The sequence below is a fragment of the Myxocyprinus asiaticus genome, chromosome 30, assembly GCF_019703515.2.
Source record: "Myxocyprinus asiaticus isolate MX2 ecotype Aquarium Trade chromosome 30, UBuf_Myxa_2, whole genome shotgun sequence".
Classification (NCBI taxonomy): Eukaryota; Metazoa; Chordata; class Actinopteri; order Cypriniformes; family Catostomidae; genus Myxocyprinus; species Myxocyprinus asiaticus.
Window position 1 is genome coordinate 7693840 of NC_059373.1, and position 25362 is coordinate 7719201.

Genomic DNA, 25362 nt, shown 5'->3' on the forward strand with positions numbered 1-25362 from the left:
CTCCCCTTTTTTATTTTTTTTTTTTTAACAAACACATTCTCAATATATACACAGTAACTCCCAATGGATAATGGATGATAATAGTTATAACTGCATAAAAAAGAACAGTTAATAGTTGGTAATAAAGTAAAAAAAAAATATATATATACACTACTAAATAGTACCTGTTAAGCAAATTGTTGTTTGCACAATAATTTTTTATCTCCCTCCCTTTCTGGAAACAAAAGAAACACTCTTTGTAGGGAGGGTCAAGAGAATATAAATTGACAAATCTTTTAGGTAAAAAAAAAAAAAAAGACAACTTTATAGATGTTTCCACACATTCATCTCTTTCTTTAAATGTTCTCTTACATGCTCTTTTAATCAACCCTTCAAACACACACACACACACACACAGTACATTCAAACACAAGAACAATAGAAAATACATATGTGTGATAAAAGGCTAAAATGTAAATTATGAAAAACAGAAACAATTAATAAAAAAAGTTCATTTAAGTGCCATATCCCATATAACCTTTAGCATTGTTTTATCATCCCCTTTAGTGCAGTCTTTAACTTAACCACCTCTTTCTACTTTCCAACAGGTCTTGGCCGGTAGTGACAAACCAGTTGCACTTTTACTTAAAATGTCAATCAGGAGGCTAGCAAAGCAGTGTCATCAAGGCATTAAAACATCATAACAGCTTGTAGGTGCGGTGCGGTTTGAAAAAAGGTCAACTAGAAAGCGTTTACGTTTGTCACAACTATAAAAATGGAAAATCGTGACTCATACTGGCAAAATGCTACAACGCAATGCAGGTATGCGTGTACCTTTTGAGGCTCTGGAATACTCCAGTAAACATAAACTAGTAGCAATTTTGTAAACAGGATGAAGGCGGAAAATCTGCAGTCTAAATGTGCCCAGTCTGTATGCGACATAAATAAGTGGAATAAGTTTGCACAACTTAAAAAAGAATGTGCTACTCCATTAACTGGAAAGTAACCTTAATTGTAACCTTAATTACCTGTTTAAAAAGGCGTCCTCTGTCATTAATTCTTGCACAGTCCCAGAAACAAAATTAACTCTAAGTTAATAGCTTAGTCTATAGCTTAACCCCTTTTCCACCAACATGGTGCTGGAGCCTGTGTCCAATCTGGTCCCTTTCCATGCATTTCCACCAAAGAAAAGGTGTTTCATAGGGTTGGAACTAGGCTAATGAAAATAAATAAATAAATAAAGATGCAAAAAATAACAAAAGGGGCTGGTTATCACCAACCACCTCCACATGTATGTGTGGATACATATTGCAATAAATATCTCACAATTCAATATATATTAATATATCACAATATCATAATTATTAGTGGTCGACTAATAGTGGATTTTACCAATAATGATAACTAAGGTGTGGGAAAGGGTGATAACTGATTAATTGGCCGATAGTTTTTAAAATCGATTTTTAGAATGTAAAAAAGAAAAGAAAAAATAAATCTTATTCTTTCCTCACTATGACGGGCACAGAAAAAGAGTCCTAAATGAATAAAATCTCAGATGCAGTTTATTGTTCAACACAAATCCCCAAAATAACCAGAAATGTTTTTAAGATTTGGTGCATAACGCAGGACTTTTAAGTATAAACAAGCCCGAAATACACCGAAAACTCTTATTTTGAAATGAAGAAATTATGAAAAAACTATCGGCAACTATCGGCATAGATTTTTGCCGATAACGATAGTTCCAAAAAGCATCTATCGATACCGATTAATCGGTAAAACCGATATATATCGGTCTACCTCTAATAATTGTATCACAATTGAAACTGTGCCAAAAGTGTGACAGATGCCCATAGTGTCTGCGAGTGTAGAAGTGAATAATGTGGGTTCAGTTCTCTTTCGCTTCACAGAAGCGACTCAAACCACATGGAGAAATGCCGCATCTCAAGAGTTATTTAGACGACCTGCTTCTTCAATAGTGAAATGTTGCACATTATATGACTACACAAATAAATCAACAAAACTAACAATTCAGGGATCTAAAGTATGATACGATATCATGAGCAAAAGTATGGCTACATGAGATTGTATCAGCACATCCCTAATTGATTATTTTGAATTCTATTCATTATACATTTGACATATAACTGAAACATCAAACCAGCCTGAAATAGCATAAAGATGCTGAATTAAATGACTTTGGATGTTAAAATTTGTTCTCAAAACTATGAGTAAGACTCAAACAAAGGCCTTGACAATGTTTGTTTGTGGGCAGGTTATGTAGTAGCATTGTCGGTTACGTCATTGTTCTGCTCTTGGTGGAAATGCAATCTGGTTCTGAGAGAGCTTTGCAGATTGCCTGGCAGAGCACCGGCTCTAACACCAGCACCGGTTTGGTGGAAAAGGAGTAAATGGGAACCATAAGTTAAAAATAATTTCACTGTTATTGTGTTAATCCACGGTTCTTGCTTACAGCCCTCAACAGTGGCAAAAGGGCAAAATAAAAATCAGGGCTGGACATTGATAGTGTATAAATGATCAATAAGGGTATTAAGGAGGCCCTATTATGCTTTTTGGAATTTTACCTTTCCTTTAGTGTGTAATATAGCTGTTTGTGCATGTAAAAGGTCTGCAAAGTTACAAAGCACAAAGTCCATGCAAAAGGGAGTTATTCTCTCCCACAGACAACACTGCTCAAGTACTACATGAAACGGCTGGTTCGTAGTCCAACCATTTCTTCCGTAAAGTATCTACACCACTTTGTAACACATTTGCATAATGCCCGCCTAAGGGCTACTTTGGCCCGACCGCCAGGATGAGTTTGGTTAGTGTTGTCGCCATGTCGAGAAGATGCTGTTTTCTTAACTGCGAAAGCAAAACCTCTTTGTTTGGACTTCCAAAGGCAGACGAATTGAAGAATCAGTGGTTACAATTTATTTTTACCACTATTCCTCAGCAGTACAATCACAACCAATGCTGGATTTTCAAGACGGTTACTCCTGAAAGATGGTGCAATTCCCACTTTGTTGGGACAATCTGGCGCTTCAGGATCACAACCTGTAAGTATGCTTGATTATTTGTGGATTTATCTGCTACTGAGAATTCAAAAGCGCAGTTTTGTGTTGTAGCTACGGTGTACACCCAGTGCACAGCTGTAGGCCTCTGCTAATCTGCTAGCTAATGTTATTGTGTTGAAATAGTTTTGCTAATCAGCTGCAGCCCCACTTTTACCTACAATTGTGTAGAATTATGCAGATTGTTTGTCGTTCTTACTATCATGAATAGTAATCAAGTGTGGAGATGGATTTATTTTTACAAACGGTCATTTTATGTCTGCAGTCCACAGTAGTGCTCGGCTAACTTGCTATGTAATGTTATTGTTTTGGTAAGGGTTTACTATTCAGCTGTGGGCCAGCATTTACCTAAAACTGTTTAACAAAATGGTCGATCTCAAGACTCTTATATAATTATATAATTACAAGCTGTAATGTTATGGCCGCTATCCACGGTAGTCCACAGCTAACTTGCTCACTAACCGGGAGTAAGCCTCTGTTCTCCGTTCATAGCTCAGGCAAAAAAAAGTTCGGCTACGCCCATTCCAGCAAAAGATGACTAACTTAGATGCACTATGTGTCTTTTACTTGAAGCTTTGTTAGGTTCACAATAATCATCAGTGTACTTATAAGAAAGCAACAAAATTAAAACTTACCACTGTGAAATGTCCTGCTCAAGTCATGCTTGCGAAGGTGGTTCGGGTCGATCAGCTTGTTCTTCCAAACTTTCATTATCGGACTCAAACTGGTACGGCAAAAACCAACGCCACTGTTACCATAGTTACAATAGTGTTTACAGCTGTTAAGGAAGCCTGAATCTCAGTTACGTTAAGGGACATTACATTTCTGACACACGGTTGACCAATCACCAATCAGACTGGGCCAGCTGACCAATCAGAGCAGACTGGGCTTTTCTGAAAGGGGGGCTTTAAAGAGACAGGAGCTAAATCAGAGCGTTTGAGCAGAGGATGAAAATAGGTGTTGCAGCAATGTACAGTATGAGAAAAATAATTTGTTTTTTGAACATTAAAGCATGTAAACCTATTCTAGTAGATCCCCAATATAAAATCATGAACCTGTAAATTAGCATAATATGGGCTCATTAAGCTGTCATGACAGTTTAAAGCCTTTTCTGTGACACTGCAGAGCAAGTCTCAAGACCATTTGTACAGCTCATTTGCAGCTGCTCCCGCAAGCCCATCTTCATCTTTCCTTTTATTTCCGTCAGCAAACCTGCCAGTCTGTATTTCGAATTCCTCTTTTGTCCTAAGGCAGTGTTTTTATTTTCATTCCCAATTCATGGTCCATGTCTTCTCACCCTTCTCTCTCTCATTCTCTTGGGAGTTAATTCCTCTACGAGTTCATGTGCTCCACCTGGATGGCCGAGGTGGAAACAGTGAGGCAGAGGTCTTTGTGGGCCACCAAGTTGGCCACGCTGACCGGCTTGTACTGGATCTCTCCAGCTGAAACGGTCTTGTACTGATGTAGGTCGAAAGGGCAGGACATTCCCACTGTAACAGGATAACTTGTTGGTGCGGTGGGATTGGGCTGGTTCTGTGCTTGAGACGCTGTTCCAGCACCTGTAGCCACAGCTCCAGCACCCCTACCTCGCCCACGACCCCTGCCGGTTCCTCCACCCAAGGGCTGAGCCGGGTTCTGGCCCTGCTGGGCAGCCACCGCAGCTGCTACCGCCAGAGGGTCTGGGTTGTGTTTTCGCATGTGTTTCATCAGGTATGTCTCCTATTGAAGACAAATATTAAAACAAAAGGATTTAGATAAAAAGTTCTGACACAAAAGGGGAAAAAGTCTCAATGTTCAGCAATACTGGTAAGTATATATCGGTATAAAGGTAAGTTCAAGCAATTCTTGCAAAACAAAATCAAGTTAGCAAACATGTAAACTACCTGTCCTATGTCCTTGCTTTCCCAATAAATGTCTGATATCTCTAAAAACCTTTCCTATTCATAATTTGGAAAATAAATATCCGAAAAATTTGCAATAGACTAGAGAAAGCATTTGGGTGATCTGGGTGGGGTCTTACAGATGTGTATGCGCGGTTGCAGAGGCCGCAGGAGTAGAGTTTCGCATGTTTCACGGTATGTGTAGACAAGTGAACCTCCAAGCTAGTTGCATCTGTGTAACCGCGATTACAGTTGTGACATTTGTATGGCTTGTCCTTGTTGTGCTGTCTCCGATGAGACTGTGGGAGGGGAAAAAAGGTGACGGCCATTAGGGTAGTCCTGAAGTGAATGAAACCAACATTGTCTAGCACACTCACACAAAACTAGGGGAATATTTCAAAGAGAATAATATTAGTAACTGTACAACATTTTGTAGACGGTGTTAGATCAAAACCTTCCATTATGAGCACATCTTCAGCAGTGCAAGGTGACGTTTCAGCTACACATTATTTCATAATCGGAAAACTACACTATAATCACAAAAGTGTTGTATGTGCCAGCCTTATTGATTAGATGAAAATATGGTTACCTGGAGATTGGAAAGTTGGGTGAAAGCTTTCTCACAGCCGGGATGGACACACTTATATGGCCTATCACCAGTATGGATCCTTCAAAATAAAATAAAAATTAAGGCAATTAATTACAGAACATAGGGATTTATAGATCACATCAACTGTCATTCTACAAAATCTAAACCACCACTTACATTTCCAGGATGCCTACCAAATCCACATAACCTAACCTCACCCAACTACAGTGTGACACATGACAGAGAAGGAAAGTGAGGAAGAGAAACGCAAGAAGAAGAGCACGGGGAATGTATATGTTAGAATACTGATTCTATCTGTCATTGTCTGTTACCTGTTATGCTGCTGTAAGTGACTGAGCTGCCTGAAGGTTTTCTGGCAGTATGAGCAGGTGTAGGGTTTGGCCCCGCTGTGGATGCGGATGTGCTGGGACAGGTAGCTGGAGTTGGCAAACGTTTTGGAGCAGTGAGGACACTTGTGTGGTTTGCCCTCTGTGTGGTTTCTAACCAGGGATGAAGGAAAGGTATGAAAAGAGAAGAAAAACAACAGAGAGATTTATTAAAAACCAATAAATGATCAAATTGTGATTGTAACAAAAAAATGTGTCATAAGTTTCATGCTTATAGCTGTGAGACAGTGTGCTCTTCTTGTGTCTGAGTTTTGAAACGCAGCACACAAAAACACAACGCACAATCAACTTATCCTCTCTCTCAATCACTCTCTTCCTTTTCCCCCTCCCATTCCCCAACTACCGTGTGGTATCGGGTCATATCAACCTTTTGCAATGTATTTGCAATGTCTTGTTAAAAAAAAAAAAAAAAAAAACATTGGTTGTGAAAGTACCCAATGTAGAATGTGTTGTCAAATCACATGTAGACAGAAACAAAGATGACACTGAGAGACCTAAAAGGTGCCAAAAGAATTAAATGAAACAAACAGAATATTAGTAATTGGGGGAAGAAATGAGACGTGCAGTGGACTGATGAGATCAGAATAATACAAATCATTGGGACATTGTGCCATTTTATTTTAATTGGTGGTCTATCAATATGAGTGGATGTATACCTGTAAACACACATGTCCGAGGATTACATTAGGATAGAGCAGGGAGGTATTAATGGAAAGAGGGAATGAAAAAGTGAAAAAAGATGCATGGTTGTCTAGGCCAACTAAACAAAGCCCTGCCAAAATTTCGGTCCATGTCACAGCAGGTGTAGTGGTACTTCCTAAGGCTGTCAAATTAAAATTTGAATATTCATCGAATTTAAGATAAAAATGGAATTTCAAATGCTAAAATGAGCATTGGAATTTTGGATGTGTGCCAATCACTCACAAAGACTTCCATTCTTGGGCTAAAACAGACGAAGTGCAACGAATATAACAGAACGTGGGTTGAATTTCCTTTTACATTGAGATGGCGTCTAAGAAAATGCATCTTTGCTACACGGGAGGCTGAACAAACAGCAAGGCATGGCGCAACAACGTCCGTCTGGCGCATGCTGGATTGAAAAAAACAGAAACGTTCGGAGTGAACGGCCACCAGATGTGGAGGTCTTTGGCGGTTATGTCTTGACTATGCCTTGCTCTCTTATCAGCATCTTGCTGCATAAAGATTAGGTATGTAAATAGAACTGTATTTAGAGAAAACAAATGTTGTGCCACCAATATTCTAAAACTTGAGTCTGTGGTAGTATCAGGCACTGGTATAGGCTACTGTACAACACTATATAAACATAGATCCATCTACTGAAGTGTTTATTTTCTCATTTTACTTTCTTAATATTTGAGAACATGAACTGATTGAAACTTTTAACTTTATCATTTTAAGCACACTCGTTAACAGCCATATATATATGCATTGCAAAAAAAACAATCGCTACAACTTTACAACACTATTTATTTTAATTTGTTGCACCCTCTTGTGGACGTAGGAGACAACTATCTATTTAAAAATTAGATATCTTGTAGATTTTCCCCTAACCTGAAATAATGTCTTTAAAATTTGAATACAAATTAGGATTCGAACTTTGGAAATATTTCAGTAAAACATTTGAATTTAGTTTCTTAGCCCTGTTGACAGCCCTAGTATCTCCCATTGGAAGTAACATGTAAACACGCACACGCTCGTACTGTTCAGTACCGTGTATGCTGCTGTAAGTGGCTGAGCTGTCTGAAGGTTTTCTGGCAGTAGGAGCAGGTGTAGGGTTTGGCCCCGCTGTGGATGCGGATGTGCTGCGCCAGATAGCTGGAGTTGGCGAAGGACTTAGAGCAGTGCGGACATTTATGCGGTTTCGCCTCTGTGTGAGACTTGGCGTGAATCTGCATGTCTGATTTACTGAAGAAAGTCACTGCACACATCCGGCATCTATGAAGAAAATCAGAAGAGGAAACCCATACGAGTTTTGAGAGTCTCTTTAAATGATTGTTAATGTCTTATTTTATTTGAAACACTGATTCAATGTAAAAAAAATATATATTGCCAAACATTTTATATAAACTACTTTACAATGCAGTATATTTATGTTCTTGGCAGATGCTTTCTTACCAAACTGATTGAGAATAAAGTTTGGTATATTTGACTAAGAAAGTAGCTAAGAAGCCACCACTCTGATTCAAAGAGCATTAATACAGCTGCAAAACAGTGTTGCAGTGCTATATGCACACCAAGAACTAAGATGAACCGGGTTGGCAGATTAAGTGTTAAGGTACCCTGTCCGTATTAATATAGGTGTTGCTTAATCTGATGTACCTGTAGGTCTTGTTCCCATCTTTGCCTGGATGATCATCCTCATCATTGGAGAGGTCGTAGGGGTCACTTGTGTTATGCTGTGAGAAGGGAACTTCATTTAGCAGCTTAAAACTTGTAAACCTGACTTATTCACCAGTCAACATCTATTGTTCTTCAGAGGCCAAACTCATAACAATGGGTCCGATAGTTAAGGAAATGTATAATTTTGTAATAAAGCTAAATAAATAAACTAGACAGACCAAAAATGCATGACGGTTTTTAATCATACATTAACAACTGAACTTTTTGTTATTTGAAGACTTTTAATTAAGGACACCTCTGCAACGTCTCACCTGTCCCCCAGCAGCCAGGTGCGCAAGAATCAGTGGATCATTTCCTGTGGCAAGTGAGTGGGTTGAAACAGGACCAACCCTTGGCATCATAGATTTCTTCTTTCTGCCACGCTTTGAGGGTGCTGGCATGACTACAGCTGGTGGAATACTGCCATCCTCTTTCTTGTCTGTTAATGCCACCAAAAAGGCAAATACATTAAACACAATTGTAAAGATATGGCATCCTCCCAGCTGCTAGGACAATGCATAATGTAAAATGTAGCTGTACATATCTTCCTGCATTTTTGCAAGTAGAGGATAATATTTGAAACAATAATGAAGGGTTTACTCTGTTTTGGGGTTTTTGAAAGCAATTACAAAAGTCTTCTATGAAATCTATTATTTTTAATCTATATCAATTTATTAACTTATGGATGAATTTAAAAAACAAATCTAATTACATCTAATGCCATGTCTCTTTAAGGTAGGAAGTGGGTGTCGTACCCTTCCAGTATTTGGTAAAAATGTACATGTGCTATTATACTTACTGTGACTGTGGAAATAGAGGGAGGAGGGCCAGCCATCTTCTGATAGAAAAGAGCAGAACACACTCAACATATAGCGCTCGCTGTCCCTCCCTCCCTTTCTCCTTCCATTATCCATCCCTTCTTTCATCCTTCCTCCCTCCCAAAATCACTCTTGCTTTCACTTCTCAGGGCATTTTTAGCTATGAGATTGGCTGAGTACGCAAAATCATGCACAAGTGTGTCTGGTGTTTTAAGACAGTGAAAGGGAAATTGGAAAACACAATTACATACATTTTGAATGCGTGACATTATCTGCTGTTAAAAATAAATGATATGAGTTTTAAAGTTCAGAATCAAGCACATGCCATAAATATTAGCACTAAAATAATCAACTACTATCTAAGGGGGTTTCAACAGAAGCCATCAAATGGGATTTGTCCTATTGTGTCTTTCAGGTCAATCCCATCAGGTACCGTAGTATCATCAAATTAAATTTCTCTAGCCAGCAGTTTTCATTTTAATACTTTTTCTTACATGTTACGGTTATCTGATTCCAACAGAGGAGTCTTCTAGACCATTTAGAGGGAGAACCAAAACAAAATGAAAAAAATTGATAAATATCGCTGGGTTGTCTGAACAACTAATTACACTAACTCAGTCTCAAATGAGTAGGCTGCTTTAGGGTCAGTGAACCAGATGCCAATCAGACATATTTTTAGGCATATATGGATGGTAAGTGCAGCCCTTCAATAGGGTAAAAAGTTTCAATAGCTATACTATTTTATTGCACCAAACTGTAGTAGTCTGAACTATTAGGGGTGTTACGGTGTATAGTGGCACGATACATCGCGTTTCAAAAAAGTATCGATACCAGGGTGTGTTGAGTCCAGCCAGGTCTCCCAAGCAGCCAAATTGGCCCGGTTGCTAGGGAAGGTAGAGTCACATGGGGTAACCTCCTCGTGGTCGCAATTAGTGGTTCTCGCTCTCAACGGGGCGCGTGGTAAGTTGTGCGTGGATCGCAGAGAGTAGCATGAGCCTCCACATGCTGGGAGTCTCCGCAGTGTCATGCACATCGAGTCACGTGATAAAATGCGTGGATTGACTGTCTCAGAAGCGGAGGCAACTGAGACTTGTCCTCTGCCACCCGGATTGAGGTAACTGCGCCACCACGAGGACCTACTAAGTAGTGGGAATTGGGCATTCCAAATTGGGAGAAAAGGGGATAAAATAAATAAATAAATAATAAAACAAAATTTACGATACGCATCATGGAGATCGGACAGTTTTTGTTTGTTTTATTATTTTACAATCTTCCGTATCCAATACGAGCGACGTCCTAAGCAATGCGGGCATACACATGGAAATCGCTTCAATGCGCACAAGGAGCTCAAAAAATGAAAGTGCAACCATGTAAAAGTGAATGTAATATAGGGAGTGGGAAACAGAAGCACCTTTTAGCCTGGAGGGATCTGGGGGCGTATTACAGAAAACTTCCTTTCTTAAGTCTTAAAGAGCACCTATTATGGTTTTTCAAATATTTCCTATCATGTAGTGTGTTATATAGCTGTTTGTGAAAGTAAAAAAGTCTGCAAAGTTTCAAAAATCAAAGTGTACGACAAATGGAGTTATTGACTCCCAAAAGAAAGAACCGATTCTGAACACCTGAAACGAGTCGTTAGTAATTCCAGACTTACTTCCTGTACTAACTTATGTAATTTGGTAACAAAAACCCCCGCCTCTGGTCTTCATTGGCTGCTCGCGAACAGCTGTGACCCGCCCTCAAACACTACACTAAGCGGCAGACCAATCACAACAGACTGGGATATCTGACCAATCAGAGCAGAGTAGGCTCTCTGAAAGGAGGAGTTTAGAATTGAATCCTTTAGAACGGATCATTGAAGGAGTGGTTTTTGACACTGGGAAAAAAGGGTAATGCCGCAATTTAAATTATGAGCAAATTTAAGTGTTTTTTGACCTTGGATGCATGTAAATCTATTGTATGAGACCTTTAAAACAAAATTAGGCATGTTTAAAAATCATAATAGGTGCACTTTAAGATCTGATCTGATCAGTTAAGTAAGGATTTTTCACAAATTAATTTACGGAAGACAATATCCTAACTGTAGTTAAGATAGGATAATGCATTTAGGAAATGTTATTGTGTAATATCTTTAGTCCTGAATGAGATCCTTACTGAAATTGCCATGGTTACCAAATAGATAGGTTTCTAAATAGGGATTTTAATAGGGACATTATTTAAACGGATAAGCATGCACTTCCATGAAATATTAAAAAAATAATAATATTTAGATATAAACAGAGACAATATTATTTTAGAAAAATACAGCTTTAATTTAAAATATTTTAACTGTATATAATCAGTGACAGTATGTAAGAGAGACAAAGACAAGCAAATTATGAGCTAATATTTCCATTTGGTGTCACCGTTGCCCTGCTCTGGGCTGATTTTTAATCCCAGTACATCTCTGATGGGTCATATGGCACTTATAATAACAGTGCTAAATTTTAAATGTTTGCACTTAAAGTAATAATAATAATAATATAACTTTCAATCTTAAAATTTCTTGATTCAGGCTTAATTTAAAGAATCGTAAACTGAACCGATCCGTGAGCTCAGTATATTGAACCAAACAGAATCGCGAGATGTGTGAACCGTTACACCCCTATTAACTATTGTAGAATGTTTTAAAGTAAAGAAAGATTTGAAAATATGCGGTTCACACAAGCTGCTTGACTGTACACCGATCAGCCACAACATTAAAACCACCTGCCTAATAATGTGTAGGTCCCCCTTGTGCCGCCAAAATAGCGCCAACCCGCATCTCAGAATAGTATTCAGATTATATTCTTCTCACCACAATTGTACAGAGCGGTTATCTGAGTTACCGTAAACTTTGTAAGTTCTAACCAGTCTGGCCATTCTCTGTTGACCTCAACAAGGCATTTCCGTCCACGGTCCAGATCACTAAGATCATATTTTTTCACCATTCTGATGGCTGATGTGAACATTAACTGAAGCTCCTGACCTGTATCTGCATAATTCTATACACTGCACTGCTGCCACACGATTGGCTGATTAGATAATCGCATGGATGATTGTTGGTACCAGATGGGCTGGTTTGAGTATTTCTGGAACTGCTGATCTCCTGGGATTTTCACACACAACAGTCTCTAGAATTTACTCCGAATGGTGCCAAGAGAAGTCAACAGAGAATGGCCAGACTGATTCAAACTGACAAAGTCTATGGTAACTGATAATAAAAAAAGAAGAATATCATCTCAGAATGCTATTCTGAGATGCTGGTTGGCGCTGTTTTGGTGGCATGAGTGGGGACCTATGCAATATTAGGCAGGTGGTTTTAATGTTGTGGCTTATCGGTGCATATAGGTATTTACCTGTGTTAGATGAGTGCAGTGCGGACACAATCATGGTCGTAGTGGGCGGTCCCGAAACAAAAGACTGAGAGGAGGCAGGAGGAGTGACCAGTGTGCCCTGAGGAGTCGTGATCACCAAACCCGCTGAAAAAGAGAGGAAATACATGACCATCAGTCCTAAATTAAAATAAAAACTAGAAAATAAAACCCCCAGAGAGATCAACTCAGCAGTCTGGAAAGAGAAAGACGTCAAATTTACCGTCAGTCACTTGGCAGCTGTATTTGAAACCCCACTGCAGCAGTGGTGACTATTTTTTATTATTATTATGCCAGGGTAATATAACACAAAGTAAAATATTATTATAAAAAAAAGTTGATAGATTTACCCTGCTTGAAGGAATAGTTCACCCAAAAATTATAATTCTCTCGTCATTATCTCACCCTAATATCATCTCAGACTCGTTTGACTTTCTTTCTTCCGCAGAATGCAAACTAAGATATTTTAATGGAGATATGATTTCTGTTTGTCCATACAATGCAAGTGAATGGTGACTAAATTTTCAAGCTCCAAAAAGTATATAAAGGCAATATTAAACTTGTGATTCAAGCTAGATTACACTTCCTAGAGCTTGACACATGCACATAGCACTAGATTGCGCAAGGAAGTGTAAAGAAACTTGAATTTATGATCACCAAGGAGACTACTGATGTCAAGATTTAGAGTGAAAATGAGTTATATTTCGGTCTGTTCTCACCCAAAATCAATTAAATCGCTCAAGACATTAATTAAACCACTGGAGTCTTATGGATTACCTTTATGCTGCATTAATGTCCTTTATGGAGCTTCAAAGTTTTGGTCACCATTCACTTGCATTGTATGAACAGACATCATATCCCCACTAAAATACATTTGTTTGTGTTCCGTGGAAGAAGGAAAGTCACATGAGTTTGAGATGACATATGGGTGAGTAAATTCTGAGAGCATTATCATTTTTGGGTAATTTGTTCCTTTAATAAGACAGAAACCCATCATCAAAGTCTGTGAAAAGGGTCCATAGTTATTGTAACCAATACTTTACACTGCAACCCTAAGCACTCACCTGCAGTCATTATGCCAGTAGACGGGACGGGCACCACCGTGATGTTTTGGGACGTGTGAGGCGGGTGCAGGTGTGCACCGATGCCGCCCATTTGCACTCCTACTCCCCCACCTCCTGCCCCGCCCCCTCCTCCACCCTCTTGTTTGGGCACCCTCCCGACAGCTCCTGCATCCATGGGCACCGTCAGCACCGCCGTAGGGTAGTGTGCCGCAGACGAATGTGGAAAAGAGCCACTCTTCTCCGGCCCCAGCTGTTCTTTCATCTTATTCAGAAACATGGCGTTCTCAATCTACACTCGCAGGAGGAAGGAATGAAAAAAAAAAAAAAACAAGGGAAAGAAGGGAAGGAAGATAAAGCAAGGAGGATGGAATTGAGAAATAAATGCAGATGATGAAAAGATGGATGAAGGGGGAGAAGGAGAGAGCAGCGAGGGCAGGGTTACTTTTTTGGATGGTTGTGCAAGGCTTCTAGTGTGTAACTGTCACATGGATAAGTGTGAGGCTGGTGTTTAGCCATCCCGGACTGTTATGGTTGTTTTGATTACTAGATTATACTCTATAAGCATGGTGTCCCCTTTAAAGACACAACGATGTACTGTTCAAGAGAGTCCAATAATAAGGTGTCTACCTGTCCTTGCATTGTTGGAACGGGAGACCAAAAGTATGATGAGTTGAAATGGGAATCTTCCATTATTTCTGCAATTGAAAAGCAACATAACTTGTAAAACACCCACTCTGCCTTTGGCAACAGTTGTGAAACGACACCTCGTCTTTTATAGGTTTCTAGTGTGGCTGTATAAAGGTTTATTCGCTTGGGCAAGAATGAACGTCACTTTGACACCCAAGTACCCAACACAATACACATGGCCTCTTGCTTAATCCAAATCATTGAGGATAATGTCTTTGAAATATCAGACAAATGTCATGCATCTTTATTCACTTGAGGCAAAGGGCATAGGTGCATATTTCTGGTGGATGACCCTATGCTTGTCATAGGACAGGCAAAGAGGTGTGTTGGGTTAGGCATCATGATGCATGCACAACCCAACGTGCAAAACGTAAATGGCATGCGTAAAGTACTAAGTAATTAAAATATAAGTGCCAACTCAATATGTACATTTACTGAATTAGAGACACAGATAACCTTCGCCTTCACTTTGTTTTTCTTTACAAATACATATATGCTGTTGTCTGGTGCAATTGCACCTAGGATCTAATTGCATGCGAGATGGGAGCAGCCCCAGCTGGATTACTTGCATGGACGTGCAACACTAAAGCGCATGCTGTAAATAAGAATAAAAACGAAAGACATCGTCGCGCGATCCTGCTTCAAAAACGTCAAAACTGAATTACTGCGATTGCTGATCATAAGTAAAAAACTGCACATGGACAGCTCACGTACAGACAACTATTATGCATATCTGCATAGTCTTTATTTCGTATGCATGCCAAAATAAAAACAAGGGATGGACACCTAGCGAACAACTTCTTTTTTTATTCGTTTTGCATGGCATCAAGGGTTGCGGATGTGTTTTTATCCACTAACTGATGCAATAGCAGCTCATTCTGCACGTTGCAATTTAGTGAACTACTAATAATCTATACATGGATAGTATTAAGGAAAGGTAGCTGGAAAGACAAAAAAATCAATAGGGCTTCCCTAACCACCCTCCATTAAAATGTCAGCTTTTGTTATGCGCGCAAGGAAGAAGCACTGTCCAAAAGCTATGCAACATGTAAACTTCCGCTTGCAAACAATAATCCCCCTATGCCTCCATCCCTCTCTCCGTTAGTCTCGCTGAGGAAAAAAAAAAAAAAAAAAAAACACGAAGAAAAAAAAAAACCGAGGATAAAAAAAACGAAGAGAAAAAAACGTCGACGCCAGTGCGAGAAAGACGCAGTTTCATGCAGACTTCCGGCTGGCGAGAACAGGGGAGAAGCGCGCGCGCGAGTTGCTCAAATTACGAGAAATAATTAACAATTGACTCATAACTCAAGTTAATTACCGGTGCTGACGATTCCCTTTCAACCCCCAGGGCTCCTCCGAGCCGGGACAGTTCGGAAACTTCGTCAAAATCCGCCCGAATCCCTTGGATTCACCGATTTTTTTTCACCTCAATTTTTTTTTCCACTTTTTTTTTTCTCTCGAAGAGCTGTCCGACTTCTCTCGACTACACTTCCGGTGAATGAGGTCAAAATGATTAAAAGCACGCCGCCAAAATGACTTCCGCCATGTGAGGTCGTTTGTAATATTTCAATCATCAAAACTTTTATGGATTTGGATGTTTGTAGCTTGTAATTTGACATTTATAACATCATAATCTATGTGCACAGTGTGTATTTAGTGTCGAAATTAAAATTAATGTGAAATAAATGGAATTTACCAACACGTTCTAAGCTCTTCATAATTTTTTTTAATGTACATATCTCAAATTTTATGGAAAATATGAATATGAAAAATATTTATTTTAATATTTGTCCTGTGCATGGTGCATTAGCGTGACAGGAATGGTCAAATAATCCACTCCAATAAAGAAAGACAAACTATGCAACGAAAAAAAAACAATCAAATTACGTGTCTATGCTCCTCTATATTTTATATATTGTATATTTATTTACCTATAAAGATCTGAAATTCACGTGTATGAAAGTCTGACCAAGAGTCGGCTCTCACGAGACACGGGCGGTGGGCGGGGCCAATGGCTGTTTCTCCGCCCATTTAGGCGGGATTATCAATTCTGTGTTTTGATTGGTTCATATCCGGCCAATGAGAGGTTAGCGGGAATAGCGACTAAACAGTTTTCAATTTGAAATCCAAACGGCTACGAGAGATCATTGCGCGGGGGAGTGTTCATTTGCTGTCGTATTTCTCATTTCCGTATTTAAAGGTTAGTTTTCCCCTATTTTCCTCTTTACATCAACAATGAGGTTGTTAATGTAAGTATTTGCTGCGTATGTTAATCACATTGGTATCAAGATAAAGTGTATTGTGCAGATTTCCACGCGACTGACGTCAGCTACGATTGAACACATGAATGTTTTTACATTGCGACTGTTTTGTTTTTGTATATAATTAATAAATCTGTTTATCAGCAACTTGGAAATAGTTGATTTGGTTCCGCTCTCAATAGGCAAATTTATCTGGCTAGCTAACGTTCATTAATCTTTTAATATGTGTTGTGTTATTATGTCAATGTGACCATGTTTTGTTTGTGTTGGGCTTGACCTCCAGAAAAATTGTATAGGATCCATGAACAAAGAGGTAAGATTTTGTAATAAATATATGCGTTTTGGTTATGTATAGCAAGCTACAGATTGAAGTTATGTCAAAATCAGCCCAAGCTATTTGTTATTGCTGTACACTTACTAATATATTAATTTCATCGCCACATGAGCACTGAAATGTTAGTTTTGAATGCTTTGCTTTGATTTTGACTTTATTGTTATATTTGACCACTGATGTTAAGCTAAAAAATGTATTTGGTTTGGATTGCATATCTTCAAAGTACCCCAATGGTTCATTTAAGTCTGCTATCATATATACATATCTGCAATGCATGTGTGCTTTAGAAAACATATTATTGTCTTGCCTTCAAGCATGTTTGTTGTTTTTCAGAATACATCATCTCGCCTCCCAGTTATGTCTGGGAAACGGGCACTCACCTCTAGCACAGATGGGGAGCAACAACAGCCTGCACAGGTGTTGTTTTTAGTAGTTTTTGTACCAGCAGTGTTCATTTAACACAAATTTTGGTTATTTTGAATATACTGTATAATGCAAAATATTTTAATTTATTTACAGAAGAAGATGCGCAAGGTGGATGCAGAGCCGCCAAGGTTTAAACCCGCTGCCAGCGTTGCGCCCCCAAGGCGACCAGTTGCAATCAAAGCTCCTGGTGAGTTATACTGAAATTTGCCATCTTTACGTGGCTTTTTAAGGCTATTTGACCACCATAGAATATGAATCAGGAAGTAGAGCATAGAGTCTTCATGTTGTTTTTCTCTCTCTAATCAGTCAAACCTCTTCGTCCAACTGGAGCTGCAACAGTCGCATTTGCCCCCTCAAGAGGTATTTCAAAAGGTGTCGGTTAACTTCATCAATATTATAGCTGCACTAAATCACATATCTGCCATCAGAGCTTTCTGAATCTGGAAACTTACTATGAAATTTGTTTTCGTGTTTAGGTGACCATAAAAGACCGATTGCAGCGATTGCTAAAGGTAAGATGGATATTGAAACTTACTTCATTTGTTCAATCACAAGGCTTTCTGTATATGCATGATTTGAATGTAATAAGACATTTTAGGTTTTTTTAGTTTGTTGATTTGTGCTTAAATGTGTCAACTTTCAGCAACTGCAGGTTCAGGTGTGTCCCGAAGGCCAGGATGGGACCTGAAGGGTAAAGTCAGTGACATGGAGGCCAAAGTCCAAACTTACCAGAGCAAAGTAAAATCTGTAAATCAGGAAAACGACAGTCTAAAAGACTCCATTTCCAAAGCCCAAAAGCGAGAATTTGAAATAAGAGAGGAATGTAATCGCATCAAAAAGCGTCTCGGGTAAATGAGAAAAAATTGTCAGAATTAAATCATGCAAGCTTATTCTGTATGGTTGGCAATGTGTATGTTAAATCGTCTTAGAGAGACGGTGTAATAGACAAAGCAATATACACCTTTTAAATTAGTGACTAATATTAATTTAATATAACTAATTCTGTTTTAGGGACTGTGAAGAGGAGCTGGTAAAGCTGGCTACTGTGAGAGATGACCTGGAGCAAACTTCTAAAGAGAGGGATGGTCTTAAGAAAGACCTCAATAAGCTAACTGAGGAACACAAGGTTTTGGAAGGTCTCAGGGATCATTTGGAGTCTGAGCTCCGCAATGTACAGGTATCTATGCCAATATTGAAAAATACAAGATCAGAAAAGGCAATCAGGTGAAGTCTAGATGCGTTTACACCTACTAGTATTAACATCTGTCTCAGGGGATCTGATGTCAAGTGTACAGCACTACATACATACATTTGTATTTTTGTATTCTGTCTTTCTTAGACTCAGCTCTCCATTCAGACATCTGCCTTGGGTCGGTGTCAAGACAGTCTGAAAGAGTGTCAGGAAATGGTCAGGAACCTTGAGGAGACAGTGGTCCGTCAACGGGAAGAGCTCCACTTTGGAGAAATGGAGCGAAGGAAACTGCACAACACCATTCAGGAGCTCAAAGTAAGCTGTAGTGAAGGACTGTCTGGATATTTTGGAGGACAATATGATGCTATATTGTAAATTTGTTTATGAAGGGTCTGTTCCAAAACCTAGTGAGCTTCCTTCGGAGGCAGCATTTTGAGGCATCATAGGCGTGCTCCTCCTGATGGGAAGGCTGTTCCAAAAGGTAGGTATATTAATTTTGCTGCCTCATAAGTTATCTTATTTTGGCCAAATTCTATGGTAGCATCTTACGTATCCTCCGGGTACGGGAGGCGATCCCAGAATGTCCTGTGATGTGCTCAGTGGAAAAATAAATCCAAAATGGTGGAAGAAGAGAGAAATTTGGATTATAAATATACTCATAATCCATTCGATATGGAAAAGTGTCGATTAAAAAAAATTGTTTAATATCATAGAAAACTGACTATTTTACCCAAAATGTGTGTGCTATGCATATTTATGTTCATTAGAGGATCGTGTCTTTCCTCACCTGTGTTGAAATCAGTCTCTGCATGTGAAGAGCGCCATTTGAAAGATACGCGGAGCTGCCACCTATGTAGATTGTTCCAAATCACTCTCTTATGAGGCATCATTTCAGTAAGGATGCTGCCATAGAAGACAGCTGCCTATGTAGGCAGGAGACAGCAAGGCAGCAGACTAAGTTTTGGAATGGACCCTAACTGTCCTAACCAGGTGTGACATGATTACGAAGCAACGTGATGAAATTGCATCTCTTCCATTTTAAAGGAATGTTTGAGGTTCAAAACTAGTTAAGCTCAATCGACAAAATTTGTGGCATAATGTAGATTACCAAAGAAAATATCCCTGTTGCAGTAAGGCATTTACAGTGAAAGTCGATGGGGCCAGTTGATAAATGTTAAAATACAGACTTTTCCAAAAGTATAGCCACAAGATGGAAACATAATGCATGTTAACATGATTTTAGTTTAATAAAATCACTTATTGGGTTTACCAGTGTTGTGACGTTATTTCAACAAAGTTCTAAAATTGGAAACAACTTTATACTACTATGGTAAATTAGCAGTTTTTGTATTACTAAAATTATGTTTGGGTCTTAAGGCTATAGACTTTATTCACGCTAGCGCTATCTTTGATCTTTAATGGGAATGATAACGGGTCTGTGAGGGATACTCTTACAGTCTCTGCAATGAGCTGTACTGCCGTTTAAAGTGTTTCTGAATAGTTCCTCGGACAAAACATTGATAAAATATCTGTCCAAGAACATTCAGTATACATAGAACTCCTGACAACATGAGCTGTGGAAAATCAGATGTGATCTAGGAGTTTTATACCATTCATGCCATTGAAGAGATGGTAAGTCTATCCTAAGATGACGCTAGCATGTATAAGGTCTATATGGAAGTTTTTGTCCTAAACAGCTGTGTCCGCAACGAGCGAAACATTTTGTCAGTCACTTGGTTTCTATTTGTCACATCACACTGAGTAGCTACGCCCACTATGAAATCTCATTGGTCAAAAATCCCCTTCAGCATAGCTGTATATTAAACAACATAATCTGACATCATACATATTCTGATTGACTGTGATCTTATTACTTTGCACAGTTTATTTTTGCTTTCTTTGTGGTTAGAAACATTAAAACAAATCTAACCTCCTTTTATAGGGCAACATCAGAGTCTTTTGTAGAGTCCGCCCACTGCTGACCGGCAATCAGTCTGATATTCTGCATATCCAGTTGCCTGCCCATGACAACAAGGCTCTCACGCTGGCCAAAGTGGAAGAGGTAAATGCATCCATTCATGTTCATGATTTTATTGGCATGTGGTCATGGTTCAGTCCCTGCAATATCACCCTCTCTTTTCTAGTCGCACACAGGGCGCACAGCCGACACACAGAAAAGCTATAACTTCAGCTTTGACCGCGTGTTTGGGCCACGGGCCACTCAGAACGAGGTTTTTGAAGAGATTTCCCTGCTAGTCCAGTCAGCTCTGGATGGCTACAACGTTTGTTGCTTTGCATATGGTCAAACGGGCAGCGGTAAGACCTTCACCATGGAAGGGGGCGAAATGGAGGACATGTGGGGCGTCATCCCACGCGCTGTCCAGCAAATCTTTAAGTCTGCCAAAGCACTCTGTGAGCAAGGGTGGGAGGTAATAACTAAAAGAAAATGCAAATGTCTTGTGACTAGGGCTGTCAATCGATCAAAATTGTATTTATTACATGATATGCTGATTAATTAATCAGATTAATTGCATATATTAATTAAAGGGTTAGTTCACCCAAAAAAAGAAAATTCTCTCAGCATTTACTCACTCTCATGCCATCTCAGATGTGTATGACTTTCTTTCTTTTGCATAACACAAATTAAGATTTTTAGAAGAATATCTTGGCTTTGTAGGTCCATACAAAGAAAGTGATCTGTGGCCAGAACTTTGAAGCTCAAAGGCAAATAAAGGCACCAATAAAGTAATCCATAAGACTCCAGTGGGTCAATCAATGTCATCTGAAGCAATCCATTCGATTTTGGGTTAGAACAGAACAAAATGTTACAATTTTTTCACTATAAATCTTGACTGCAGTCTCGTTGGTGATTGTGATTTCAAGTTCAGTTACACTTCCTATAGCACCATCTAGTGCTCTGCGCATGCGTTAAGCACTTGGAAGTGTAAATGAGTTTGAAATCATGATTGTGCCTAGAGTTTGCAATGGCAAGATGTATAATGAAAAGGCAATTATATACACTCACCGACCATTTTATTAGGTAGACCTGTACACCTACTTATTCATGCGATTTATCTAATCAGCCAATCGTGTGGCAGCAGGGCAATGCATAAAATCATTCAGATACGGGTCAGGAGCTTCAGTTAATGTTCACATCAACCATCAGAATGGGGAAAATGTGATTTCGACCATGACATGATTGTTGGTGCCAGATGGGCTGGTTTGAGTATTTCTGTAACTGCTGATCTTCTGGGATTTTCATGCACAACAGTCTCTAGAGTTTACTCAGGATGGTGCAGAAACAAGTCATCCAGTGAGCGGCAGTTCTGCGGACGGAAATGCCTTGTTCATGAGAGAGGTCAACGGAGAATGGCCAGACTGGTTCGAGTTGACAAAGGCTACGGTAACTCCGATAACCCCTCTGTACGATTGTAGTGAGCAGAATAGCATCTCAAAATGCACAACACGTGGAACCTTGAGGCGAATGGGCTACAACAGTAGAAGACCACGTTGGGTTCCACTTCTGTCAGCCAAGAACAGAAAGCTGAGGCTGCAGTGGGCCTACCATTTGTGTACCTCATTAGAAATCAAGATTCATCAGACCAGGCTGTGTTTTTCCAGTCTTCATCTGTCCAGTTTTGGTGAGCCTGTGCCCCCAAGGATTTTTCCCCATTCTGATGGTTGATGTGTGAGTAAATGATGAGAGAATTTTCATTTTTGGGTGAACTAACCCTTCAATACAAATCTTTGCCTATACAGTTGGAGTTTTGCTTACTACACCCTGCTGAAAACAGGTGATATTAAAGCTTGAACTGCACTGATGGTAGGAATATTCTATATTACGGCCCGGAGACATGATTTTTTATATTTATATAACACATTATTTTTTATATTATTAATTGCATTAAATTAACGGAGTTAAATTGACAGCCATAGTTGACATCTTTTCATACATTTACTTGGTAAGCTTTGCTAAAGAAAAAAGATTTCTTGTGGCCTCCTTATGGTTTGTTAATAGTCCTGTTTTGAAATTTTGTAGTACACCTTCACTGCCAGCTTCGTGGAGATCTACAACGAGACCCTTCAAGATCTTCTGTATACGGGAAAACCAAACAAGAGACTTGAGCATGAGATCAGGAAGGTCTCCAACACCGAGATCACAGTCACCAACCTGACCTACCAAAAAGTCAACAATGAGGATGAGGTTATGTTTATTTAAAGTACTGATCGACCAAATAATGTAGTCTCAAATGTAGGCACAGGCTCATTAGCTCATTTTTTTATGTTTGTGGACTGCTAAATGCCCAATTCAACATGAGACAGAGTTTTTGTAGTCTGTTATAGATACTGGAATGTTCTTCCAGTTTTGTAACTTTCTCTGATTTGATTCCCCATGTTTTAGGTACACAATTTGATCATGTTGGCAAACCAAAACCGGTCCACTGCCCGCACCTGCATGAACGATCACTCCTCGCGTTCTCACTCTGTGTTCCAGCTAGACATAGAAGGAGAGAACTCTGATAGAGACACCAAATGCAAGTGTAAGTATCAAATAATGCTACCAGCATTGAGTTGAGCGTTTGTCCATGCTTTCAAAGCCTAATATTTATTGCGAAGAGGTAATTGTCATTACTTCTAACACATACTGTAAGTGAGAATTGTACATCGTGTATATATTTGTCTAGAACCTTTTAGGAAGAAAAGCGTTTGGTTGTAAAATCAGGATAGTAGAACAAAAATCCAAATGGGGCCAATATTATGACCTGGTTTCTGTCATCATTTTATGCCCGATTGCTTTCCAGCTATATTGTGTCTAGTGGACTTGGCTGGCAGTGAAAGAGTGCAAAAGAGTCAGTCACAAGGAGAACGCTTCAAGGAAATGACTGCCATCAATTCTTCCCTCACCAACCTGGGAATTGTGATCGCTGCTTTGGCCAACAAGGTACACTAAAGTAATAAACTATAGTTGTGACATCAAATGGATCCTTACATTTTATCCCATTAAGTAAAAGTTGCCTACAGCTGCAAGGATTGTTGGATTTTACCCGCTCACTTTCTCTCAACCTTTTATAGGACAGCTTTGTTCCCTACCGTAACTCCAAGCTCACCTACCTCCTCCAGAACTGCCTTGGAGGCAACAGCAAAACGTAAGCAAAACTTAGAGTACACTTTGATATGGCTGTTACAATTAAATTTCATTTGGGATTATTTCATTGTAGTGTTCTAAGGAATATGTGACATTCTTTTTCCTTTTTTGCAGTTTGATGTTTGTCAATATTTCCCCTGAGGAAGAAAGCTTCAGTGAGTCCCTGAATTCTCTTCGCTTTGCCAGCAAGGTCGGTGATCATGTACAAGTTTGTATTTCAATAGAATTTAGATTGAGTTTGTCTTTGGTCTTTAACACTGTTTATAACTCATGATGTTACTATTGTAGGTGAACGACTGTGTCATTGGAACAGCCTCTGCTAATCGGAAGTAGCTTAGCCATCATTTTCCATATTCCCCTGTTGTGATTTTTAAGTGTGTGGTTTATTTTTTTTTTTTTGTTTTTTTTAAATCTATTCCTCTCATTTATTCCATATTTAAGGACATCCACCTATCTGTCTTTCAGTGTATTTTTACATTTCTGTGATATATTTTAATGTATAGTCTGGTTTGGTATCTTTTTAGATTTCTGATTGGCAGACAATTTATCAATGTTTATCGGCCATCAAATGCATATTGTACTTAAACTTGTAAGAACTTAATAAATTTTCCATTTCGCCGTGTAATGCAGCGGTGAGCATGATTATGATGCCAAGTGGACAAAGTTTCAATATTGTTTGCTTAGCCATGGATGTTATCAAAATGTGTAAAATATATATATATTATACTTTTTTTTTTTTTACGTTCGTAAAATTAATTTAGGCTGTAAATGTTTTGGCTACGGAAATGCAAATGATAAATGTTTTTCTATTACAAAAATTGACAATGGAAACCATAGTTTGTCAAAATACAAAATGTACTGTAAAACAGGTACTTTGGTATTAGCCACCATTATCAAAAGGAATAAAATGACAGAATATGCTTGGGGGGGCCTTGGACTCTTAGGTTTTTGTTTAGTTTTATTTTTCATTATTTCTGTTGACAAAACAGGTAAGAGTGAATTATTTATTTTTTTTAAAAAAAAATTTTTTAATGCTGTATTTGGTCACTTCCGTTCTTTTTTTTTAAAGGAATATTCTGGATTCAGTGTAAGTTCAGTTAAATCGACAGCATTTGTGGCATAATGTTGATAACCACACATACATTTTGACTTGTCCCTTTTCTTGGGGGAAAAAAGCAAAAACACGTGTTACAGTGAGGCGCTTACAATGGAAGTGAATGGGGCCCGTTTCTGGAGGGTTTAAAGGCAAAAATGTGAAAATTATGATTCTATAATAGCACTTATTAATTCTTCATTTAAAACTTGTGTATTATTTGAGCTGTAAAGTTTTTTTTTAATTGTCACTTATGGTCATTTTAGGGTTTATGGCATTCTGTCATCAAGGCAATGAAGTTGTAAATTGGATAATTTGACAGAAAATTTGACACAAATCATGTTAACATGCTTATTGTTAACATCTTATGGCTTTGCTTTTGAAAAAAAGTGAGTATTTTAATGTTTATGGGTTGGCCCCATTTACTGTCATTGTAAGTGCCTCACTGTAAACCAGATTTGAGCGCTTTTTTGCTGTTAACTCTTGTGCTTCAATAAAAAAAAAGTTACTCTGAGGTTCATAGAGGACAAAAATGTCTGTGTCAAAAAACAACCATAATATTATATACTAATATTATTTTCCACTTTCACAGATTTTAACCCTTTAAATGCCAGTTTGTTTAC

The 25362-nt window shown here is 38.8% G+C and overlaps 2 protein-coding genes across 9 annotated transcripts; one reads left to right on the forward strand and one right to left on the reverse strand.

Moving 5' to 3' along the window:
* Positions 1-280: 280 nt before the first annotated feature.
* LOC127421091 (zinc finger protein 384-like) lies at positions 281-15750 on the reverse strand. 4 transcript variants are annotated; one of them, XM_051663847.1, is made up of 12 exons: positions 15606-15750; positions 14228-14295; positions 13601-13889; positions 12522-12644; positions 9126-9161; positions 8599-8765; positions 8267-8343; positions 7658-7882; positions 5852-6019; positions 5520-5598; positions 5071-5229; positions 281-4769 (listed from the first exon to the last, which is right to left on the reverse strand). In XM_051663847.1, the coding sequence occupies exons 2-12, from the start codon at positions 14288-14290 to the stop codon at positions 4383-4385; spliced, it is 1773 nt and encodes a 590-aa protein (XP_051519807.1). In that variant the 5' UTR covers positions 14291-14295; positions 15606-15750; the 3' UTR covers positions 281-4382. The 4 variants fall into 4 exon arrangements, with proteins under 4 accessions (XP_051519807.1, XP_051519806.1, XP_051519808.1 ...); XM_051663846.1 differs by having other exon boundaries at positions 9126-9164; XM_051663848.1 differs by lacking the exon at positions 9126-9161.
* LOC127421088 (carboxy-terminal kinesin 2-like) lies at positions 15476-25257 on the forward strand. 5 transcript variants are annotated; one of them, XM_051663841.1, is made up of 17 exons: positions 15476-16536; positions 16832-16861; positions 17216-17299; positions 17402-17495; positions 17615-17680; positions 17785-17820; positions 17952-18156; positions 18320-18485; positions 18648-18815; positions 20443-20562; positions 20645-20929; positions 22540-22704; positions 22903-23041; positions 23303-23442; positions 23574-23647; positions 23761-23836; positions 23935-25257. In XM_051663841.1, the coding sequence occupies exons 2-17, from the start codon at positions 16850-16852 to the stop codon at positions 23977-23979; spliced, it is 1875 nt and encodes a 624-aa protein (XP_051519801.1). In that variant the 5' UTR covers positions 15476-16536; positions 16832-16849; the 3' UTR covers positions 23980-25257. The 5 variants fall into 5 exon arrangements, with proteins under 5 accessions (XP_051519801.1, XP_051519800.1, XP_051519802.1 ...); XM_051663840.1 differs by having other exon boundaries at positions 15476-16487; XM_051663842.1 differs by having other exon boundaries at positions 15476-15838.
* The last annotated feature ends 105 nt before the right edge of the window (positions 25258-25362 follow it).